At 31.4% G+C, this 10003-nt stretch overlaps 1 protein-coding gene across 5 annotated transcripts in view; it reads right to left on the reverse strand.

Moving 5' to 3' along the window:
- The window catches only part of LOC106683984 (nuclear transcription factor, X-box binding stc), a 28378-nt gene extending 18375 nt beyond the window's left edge, over positions 1-10003 (reverse strand). For 2 of the 5 annotated variants that reach the window (XM_014425771.2, XM_014425769.2), the window contains exons 1-6: positions 9592-10003; positions 8681-8779; positions 7695-8098; positions 4943-5120; positions 2484-2600; positions 735-805 (exon numbers count right to left, since the gene is read on the reverse strand). In XM_014425771.2, the coding sequence (XP_014281257.1) occupies positions 735-805; positions 2484-2600; positions 4943-5120; positions 7695-8040 (712 nt within the window). In that variant the 5' untranslated portion in view covers positions 8041-8098; positions 8681-8779; positions 9592-10003. Of the gene's footprint in view, positions 1-734; positions 806-2483; positions 2601-4942; positions 5121-7694; positions 8099-8238; positions 8293-8680; positions 8780-8916; positions 9045-9591 lie in introns of those variants that run through there. The other 3 variants (XM_067046450.1, XM_067046451.1, XM_014425772.2) reach the window with 3 other exon arrangements.

Genomic DNA, 10003 nt, shown 5'->3' on the forward strand with positions numbered 1-10003 from the left:
TTATCACTTATAAATATTTTCTTATAGGTAAATTTTTTTTTTAATTTGGTGAAATAAAGCAAGGAATTTTATAACTTCATTTGACATTAACAAGACAGCCAGTAAAATAAGCATGAACATACAGCTGGTTCATAAGAATAATGACACAACTGTAAAATATTTTTAAATTGACTTGATAGTGATATTGGTGGCAGGCTCAAAAAAGTATTTACTTACAAGTTTGTAAGTTAAAACAATTATACGAGGAGAAGATGGTTAGGGTGGGGTCAAAATGAAACACAAATAAGTTGATGTAACTTATTAACTTAACTTAAATAAGTTACATTAACTTATTTGTGTTTCATTTTGACCGCACCCACAACCATCTTCTTCTCGTACAAGTCATCCACAGTCAACTATCTCTCATAATTACAAAACAATTATACTTAAAAATTTGCAACAAGGGGAATTTCATAAGTACAATTAGCTCATAAGTACAATATGCCAGCCGACACTATAAATTCAAGTTAAAAAGGGTTTACATCTGCGTCAATATATTATTAGAGTAGCAATATGTTTATAACTGACACAGGCAATTAATAACAAATATTCTGTATACAAAAAAATTATTGATAAAAATAATAATAATTTGATTTTAATTGAAACCTTGAAATGAAATTTCCAAACTATACAAAGATTTTTATGAAAAAATTTTATGCTTACAATTCTTACTTCAAAATTAACAAGCTACTTACTTCCTTTAGCTTTCCCCCTAGCTCGCCAATCTTTACTGAAGTTATCACGCTTAACTGTACCGCTATCTTTTCTGAAAAAAAATTTTTATTTTTTTTTTAATTGTATTTACAATATTGTCATTTATTAATACTTTCTGTTTTATGAAAGCAACAAAAATAACTGTTTGTTACTAAAACCAACATCTGAAGTGACTTATTAAATTAAAAAAGTAATACTACATATATGCCAAGGTCGCCTACTTGAAAATTTTAATATTCTCTTATATTAATTTATTTACTGGAAGATTATTGATTGACTGTGTGTATAGATGAATGGAATATGGTCCGGGTGCAGTAAAAAAAAAACTCAAATAGTAAATAATTATACTGTTTTATTGAGCCAACGTTTCGCCCCACGTTGCAGGGCTTCGTCAGGGCTAAAAAAGATCTTATCTATCTGTTACTATTACCCTTTCCATTTACTATTTACAACCTTTAATTTTACTTATTATATCTTACTTTTCATTTTATACCCCTGTTATTTTACACTCATGTTTTTTCCTTTTTTCCTTTTTGTAACTATAGTGTTTGTATCTTTTTTAGCCCTGACAAAGCCCTGCAACGTGGGGCGAAACGTTGGCTCAATAAAATAGTATAATCATTTACTATTTAAGTTTTTTTTTACCGCACCCGGACCATATTCCATTCATTAATTAATTTATTTTTTATTACATTAGGATTAATAACATTTTGGATAAAAATGTTATCAAGCTCCCCCCTCCTCTAGATGAAACCAATGTTTATGAAAAATTTAAGGATAATCAACTTTTTATAGCCTGAATAGGTTATTTGTAATTTCTTTTGCAGTATAAACATAAAACAAATCTATACCATTGTGGGAACTAACTGGATCATAAACTTGTCAATTCCAAAATGGTCTCAATCAAAAAGGTCTGAGCAAAAAGGATTCTAGTGTTTGATATCATGCCATCCACAAAGGCAGCTATTTTTCAGGTGTTCTACCACCCAAGAAGGTTATAAAAACCTAGTTTATAAAGATTTTTCGGCAGAGCTGGAAATAATAAGAGCAGAAAGAATTTTATTTAATTACCATTTTAAAAAAAATATATGGATATATGTTTTTAATCTTAACCGTCCAGAAATAATAAAATTAAATTCAATAGGGCATCATCCAGCGACCAAAGTCATTTTGGGTAAATTTCAATAATTAGCTAAAATAAGCTGACCCCCTGGAGACTAGAATCCTTTAAATAGAAATAACTTTTTTATTCACCCACCATAGCTAACATAATGACAAAAAAAAGATTTATTATTAAATAATAAGATGATAATACATATACTGGTCGTACCCATTAATTTAATATAATAATAATTATTATTATTAAATGGGCAACAGACCATGGAGGTCTAAGTCCTCGTGCGATGTATTTCCTAATACATGTTTCTTGATGTGGTTTTTTCGTAGGGTGGGTTCGTCACTCCCACGCCTATTTTTTTGTGAGTGCCACGGTCTCAGAAATGCCCGGGGGAAGGTTGTAAGTGAATTTTGCATTATTTTATACTTGAAAAAAGCCCGGGTGGGACTGGGATTCGATCTGACAACCTATGGGTTGGTAGACTGGTGGGGTACCACGCTGCCCCCTATATTAATTTAATATAATATATACATTAATATAATTTTATTATATTCACTTTAATATACATTAACATAATTTTATTTTTAAAAATATTAAGACATAATATACATACTGGTGGTAACCATTATATCTGTTGGTATTCCTTTGAGCAAAACCTTTTCCACGCTTTGATGAATTTTTACTTTCCTCTACCTTGGGATCATCACCAATGATATCACCATTTGGGACCCTAAATTCAACATATATATATATTAATTATATCACCATTTGAGACCCTAAATTCAACATATAAATTAACTACTTAGTATTAAATAATAAAAGGCCAAAGTTATTAATAATAAATATTATGCAGTTGAAGAATAGAAATTTTGTTTATAAAATAAGAAATTACAATTAGGCAATTCTCCTATCGCTTTCTAATTTATATTGCAGTGGATAAGACATGAAAAAATCGAAAAAAAATCTTTAAGTGTTTGGAGCTTATTACAGCAGCTTTAGTCAAATCTGACATGTGTGCACTGAAGCCATTGAAGGTCTATTGCAGGCAATCCTTTACTCTGTTCAGGACATGCCAGGCGCCTTTGCAAATTTAGATATAGTGTACAGATGAACGTCCAAAAATGAGGAACCATATTCTAGCCGATAGATTACACCTGCATATGATCTGATAAACAGTCTCATCACCCTCCCTATAGATCCTGCATATTGGTGACTCTGTTAAAGAGATGTTTATTCAGGTGAGTGTCCTGTCACCCACCTTCAAGTCATCTTGTACTTCTTTTTGAACAATAACCTTCTAAGACTATTTGACTATTCTTGCCTCTAAGTGTTCCTACAGTAGAGCCTAGCCTTGCCGTCAGTAATTGCTGCAATAGGTTTCTTTGTATAGCTGGGACTGACCACATATGGGAGGGAATCAGGAGTAAAGGGAACATTCTCAAATTAGTCTATACAAAGACACAGAAATAAATTTGTTCTTGGATGTAAAAAATCTAAAATGTGAATGAAAATTTCTGATTCTGAAGAAAAAACAAAATTTCCCATTGAACCATAGCTACCCTGAAGCAATTCAATAGAATTCGTTGTCTCCTTCCACTTAAACCTATCAACTCTCAGTTTCCTCTCTTGCTTTCCCCCACTATTGACTATGGCTGCCTGGGATATGGTGGACTCTCAGGTAATCTTGAATCTAAACTTAAACATCTTATAAATTGTGCAGTACGATTTATTCTCAGGATCACCAGAGATACGCACATAACTCAGTGTTACGCCAAATTAAAGTGGCTCTATTCATCCTTCCCAATGTCAGTATTTTCTATCTTCCTTTCTATTCCAAACAGTTAGTACTTAGCGCCCATCCTATATCCTAGAAAACCAGAAATTCAAATTTTCAGTCCAATCCCGTACCACCAGGGCCCTGTTTTATAATGAAAGCTAATAGTATTATTTCAAAATACAAGTATAGAAACAATGTGTTAATTACACTAATACTTATTTTTTTTATAATAGGGAGGATTATTAGTGATATTACAGGAGTTAAAAAGTACTAAAGTACAACTTACTATTGTACAAGTCAAGTGTAATTGCATTAAGTTAAATCGATAAGACTAAAAGTATTAGTTTGTACTTTATTATGAAACAGGGCCCAAGTCTACCCTCCACCTCACTGAACTGCTGCATTTGATAAATATTTTTTACCTGAGCTGCATATCACTGGAACTCCATTTCCTCTGACATACGTCATGTACCAACCCTTCCCTTGTTTAAATCTTATATTTAATTAGCTTTTACTTCACCAATTTAATCCAATTTTATAATAGTACAGATATTTTGTAACTGCCTTTTTGTTTTGTTTTTTATGCATATAGTCAGTTAGTTTTTTAATTTAATTTTATTTTTTTTGTCTGTTTCTAAAATTATTTATATACAACTTTAGTATAAGTTATAATTAAGTGTGGCCACAATGTTTTAGGCCAATATATGTTGTACAATTAAAATTACATTATAACTGTACTAAAGGGACCTAGTCCCAGAATAATAAACTGTTTTTCATTTCAAAACATGTTCTCATGTTCTGCATGAATACAAGTTTCCCGACTAAGTAGTGAGCAAGCATTAGGCTTCATGATACCATGGATCCAAGATATAATAACATGTATTGGACACTGTCAATATCGTTTCAAATTGATTGTGCTATTACGAAGTCCAAGTAATGAAACTGATAAATAGTCTAAATCAAAGGATTCCGAAAGTCCAGATCAATTTGTTTAAGCTATAAAAACATATTGTTTGTTCACTTTCTTTTGATTCATTTTTTTTTTAATAGAATAATTTTACACAATTTAAAAAATATTATATCATTTATTGCAATTCTGTACAGTACTCAAAAGCCTATGAAGGGCACATAGCTTCAAATGTAACATTTATTCTACATCAACTCTTTAAGATCAAACTCTGTTGAAACTGAGGTTTATGTTGTTTTTATACTCATCCATGATAAAAAAAAGTACATAACATAAACTTCATAGATTTTGGCATAAATCAATATATGTATTAAACTAAAGCACTTACGCAGCCCAATGATTCTGTGGCTGATTTTGAACAGGTTTTTTAATGTTATTGTATCCACCACGCCTGAAATTATTCTGTGGTCTAGGAATGGCTCCATGCTGGTATCGTCCTCCACCTCTTCCTCCCCCTTTGCTGTTTTCATATATCTTTCTTTTACCTTGTTGTACTTGATCCCCACCTAATTAAAATATAACTGAGATAAATTATGCTCTTTTACACATTGTTTTAACAATTAGTTTTTAAGATAAAAATATTAAATATTTTAAAACTCAGGGTTTACAGAGGTAAACCATGTACACTAAGCGTCTGTCTGAGAAACTCATTATCTATATGAATAGCAAAAAGTGCCAATTCAAAATTGTGCCGATTTTGAAGAAGGATAAGCCAACTGATAAAAGCATGCAGCTACAGACTGATCTCTTTGATAAGTGTCTTCTCAAAACTTTATGATCTTGATGTTCCTGAATTATACATGAAGACAAATAAAATCTCGTCTGAAGGACAATTTGACTTTCACAGGAACTGGGGCACCATAGAACAAATCGCACAGCTAAGTCAGTGAGTAAGGAATTCTTACCAAATTCATCAGGACATCCTAGCTGTGAGAGTTGATTTTCTGACAGTATTTTATAATGTTTGGAGAGGATTCCTCAAAACAATGAGAGAGAAAGATACAGGAAAAAAGGTTATTCGAAAAAAATATCCGTTCAGACCTCTCCTAAATATTCATACTGTTTAATTATCAGAGATGTACCACATTCTGCTTTCGGATATGACAGGGGTGCACAAAGTGGGGCACATAGTAAGATGTCTTCTCCATCACAAACAAAACATATATAACACGGTGCAGAAATGCTCATAACAGCATCAGAATCAACCCTAGGCAAGCTTGGCATAACGCAGAAAAAAGTTTTTTGATTAATTCTGGGAACTCCAAAATCCATCCCATTGGTGTTATGGAAATCAAGAGTGAGGTCGAACCAATCCTACACTGAAAAGATACAGCTCAAATTAAGTTTTACCTACGTCTAAATGAAGGACTATATGTTACTGGCAGTTATACCAACCTGCTCATGAAAGGATTTGTAGCCAGCATAATATATAATCAAAAGTCTGAGAATAATCCCATATTTTTATTGAACTTGAGACCTCTGAACACCAGATACTTCCCTGAATACACAACCTTTCTGCAAACTCATTTCCTTCACAGAAGAAAATTGATTAGCAACACACTCTCTCTGCTATCATAAAGGCAACCTTCCTGGAAACTATCTCTAGTATCCCCAAGATAAATAGTTGAACATCTACATAAATGGTTCAGCTGTAGGTGCCAGAAATAATGCAGGTGCAATAGTATATTGGAAATATTTTGAAATTTCTTAAGCAGAAGGCTTTCTGTCAAGCAATTTTGAGACTTGGGAATCATTATTTTTATAGATTCTCAGGCAGCTATCCAGGCTCTAACTCAGAATGGCACAAATGACTTGGCAGTGATGTTAGAGTGGACTTTGGAACTGCTACTGCTGAGAGGATCTCGTGTAGTGCTGCAATGGGTCCGTTACACAACCAAATTGATGGCAGTGAAAAATCAGATGTGCTTTCTGAAAAGAAGATCCCATAGTGAGCCTATATTCGTGAACAAATTTAAACTATAATAGACTGCGCGAACATGGATTACTGAAGTGTAATGTAATTTTTAAAAAAATGTTATGAGGGAGAATATACATAAAAAGAAACGTCAGTAAAGTGATTATGATAAATAAAAAGTACAAGGTCCTTAACATTTAACAGCAAATTAAAACTTTGAACCCAATGTGTAGGACAGATAAGGAAGATAAAAAAGGGAACTCAAGATATTATATTAATTCAATAATTAAAAAATATTCCCAGCAGTTAAAATCAATAATATAAATACTAATTATTTACATAAAATTAATTGTATACAATCAAGTCTCATTCTTAATTAATACTTTAAATCTTCAATGCTTCAGTTATCCTAAGGACAATCTAAACTATAAATTCACATCTCACATCTAACTATTAAAACTTTTTTACAGGCTATTCAGCCCAGGTCTAACATAAAGGCATCTTGGCAAATTGGACGCTTATGTATCATCCTCTCCAGACCAGTTAAGGTTATAATATGACACCATGGAATGATTTATATTCATGTGAATTTAGGCCCCAGACCCAACTGAAAAAGATTTATTAGGGATTTGTTCATCTCTTGAGCGAGCAGAAATTGACAGCTATCAACCAACATAACTAGTATGTTCAGCAGAACATGAAAGGAACCACAACTTGTACAAGTACAGGTTATTGAGAATCAAGTGTTAAATGAAATAATCAGTCAGAGGATGATGAAATGAAAATAAAGAAGAAAATAATATAAATCATTTTATGCAGATTTAATATGACAGAACGAGGCTGATTGGCAAGAAAGTATTAAAGGATACAAAAAGGAAGGAATCTAAACAACTTATTAAATCAGAGAAGAGGACACTACCAAATTTTACAAATTAAATTTATATAGTGTGGTTTCTAAGGAAGGCTTTTGATGGTAAAAAATGTGCAGAAAATTTCATTGGTACTATGATGATATGGATTTATAATAGATATGAATTGTTACTGTTGGTTTTTTTTTCTCAACAGAAGTTATTCATTTGTTTTACAAATATTACCTACTGGTGAATAATGGATATTGTTATTCTATAAACAATACTAATCAATAAATATTTTAATATATACATACCTGAGCTATTAGATGATGGAAAAACCATTGTAGGAATATTGCATCCATGGCCAAGGGAGTCATAGTCTATACTTCTAGCCCTATATTCATGAGGACTTTCTTGATTTTGTTGTTCTTGAATGATCCTAAAAAATTCTTCAGCAGATGTTGGAGGATTTTGGTAATTGCCTTGGTACCCATTTCTAAATGCCTGAGGTGGACCATTATAACAGGATCCATTGTAGAAAGGCTGCTGATATAAGTTCCCATACAAATTTGTATTCTCTGGCTGTGACTGAGGATTGTAATAAGCACCATATCCCTGATATGAGCTACCACTACTTTGGGGCCTATCCCAGTTGGACATCCTTTCTCCCCTTTATTAATACAATGCTAAAATACCTCTACCAAAATATATAGTATATCTGAAATATATGACTTTATTAAAAAAAAAAAGTTTTTGAAAAACTTTAAATTAATTGAGTAAAACAGTACTGTAATATTCAAACTAAATACTGAAATATATATATTTTGATACTTATAACATAACCCATTGATGCATTACCTCCCAAGAGTATTTGTGACGGGGAGGTTTTTTTGGGGACAGATTTCTTAATTTCTAGAAAAGGGAGCTTTCTTAAGAATATCAATCTTATAAAGATGAAGATACAAAATATATATATATATATATATATGTATGTATTATAAAACTAAAGAAAAACTTCACTTTAAATCTACATATGTGAATGAAATGCTAAAGACAAGTAACAGTTAGGGCAATGAGATCACAATAGGTCGATGAGGTATTAATTCAGTAAGAAGAAAGTAGCACCTTCTATCTTTACTTCAACCAACTTCTATTTATATATATTTCCTTTTATAATTTATGTTTAATTTTTTTGTAAAAAGAAAAGCTATATTTCTTCTTTTGACCAATTTAAACTTTATGGTTACATTCTCATGAGTTGGCGGTTTTAATATAACTATTGATAAAAGTTTATTGATACCTGTCTATAGATTTTTTTTAGGATACGTCAAATCTTCCAAATTTTTCTTTAAGTGTCCTTCACTGCAGAATATCGCTGACCTTTACATTTTCAGTGTACCTAAATAAATTTATTCATAATGAGCTTAACCAATGAAATTATTTACATGATGAGTACCTATGATTTCAAGAAGTATATTTTAAGAAAGGTCTTTTAATATAGCAGATAATGAGCTCTCTTTAGTAAAAGAACCATACCACAGAAGTCATAGAATAGGTTTTAATGTAGATTGAAGCTAGAACAGATATGTTCCTAGTAATTTATTGAATTTTATAGGCCATTGGAAATCATATGACAGGTGAGAATCTCCCACCCAAGAAAATGAATGTTGTTTTTAAAACGGCCTAAGTAACTAGACCAACCATTATTTTCGCATTGATGCTGCTTTAGGACTTGAGGCTATATAAATAAATTTGACCCATCTTTAAGAAAAGAAATCTGTTTGGTCCAATCTGGACCACACGTCATAAGCTAACACTTGTAACTGATTGTATCCTGTACATCAACATTTATTGAATAGTTTAAATGTTTAACATTTATTTATTCAACATTTATTGAATAGTTTAAAAATCTTAAATCTTTATTTATGTCGTTGCTAAGCAATAGGCAACTCTTGAAAAAAAGGATATAAAAGTGTTCTTGTTTTGACTAAAAAAATTTGTTCGCAATCAATATTAGATATGTTTTATATATATATATATATATATATATATATATATATATTTCAATTGTTTTATTCAATTCTTACGAAATAATATATTTATATATTCTCATTTTGGCTACATATGAGACGTCTTAATTAAATGTTTTTATGAACCAAATAAATTAGTATCTTTTCGATCGTAAACTAAACAAGTAAATATTTAACTTACAACCACGCAATCAGACCAACTTGTGTAAACGACCACTATTCTTCAAAATGAAGAGCCATCCTACCAATTTAAGGTGCATGACTGAGGCTGTCACCTTAACATTATAAACAATTTATTTTTTGTTGTTTGGTGAACTGTCCCTCATAAGTTTTACGCACTTGAAAGTGTCCTCTACGATTCACGAGCTGTGGAAGAATTAGCAATTCAGCTTACGATACATCGCGAACGGACTTCACTAAACAATGTGCTTTCATCGCAATTAAAAATGAAAGGCGATGTTGAAGAATCACATAATTTATGTTAACTAGATTGCATTTTGGTTTTCCATCGCAGGTGCTAAGATTAAAACTAAAACCTCTCAAACTGCTGATATTTATTATAAAATAATCATTGAAACCATAAACCACTTTCA

Source organism: Halyomorpha halys, unplaced genomic scaffold (assembly GCF_000696795.3).
Source record: "Halyomorpha halys isolate HHAL.00 unplaced genomic scaffold, Hhal_1.1 Scaffold533.1, whole genome shotgun sequence".
Classification (NCBI taxonomy): Eukaryota; Metazoa; Arthropoda; class Insecta; order Hemiptera; family Pentatomidae; genus Halyomorpha; species Halyomorpha halys.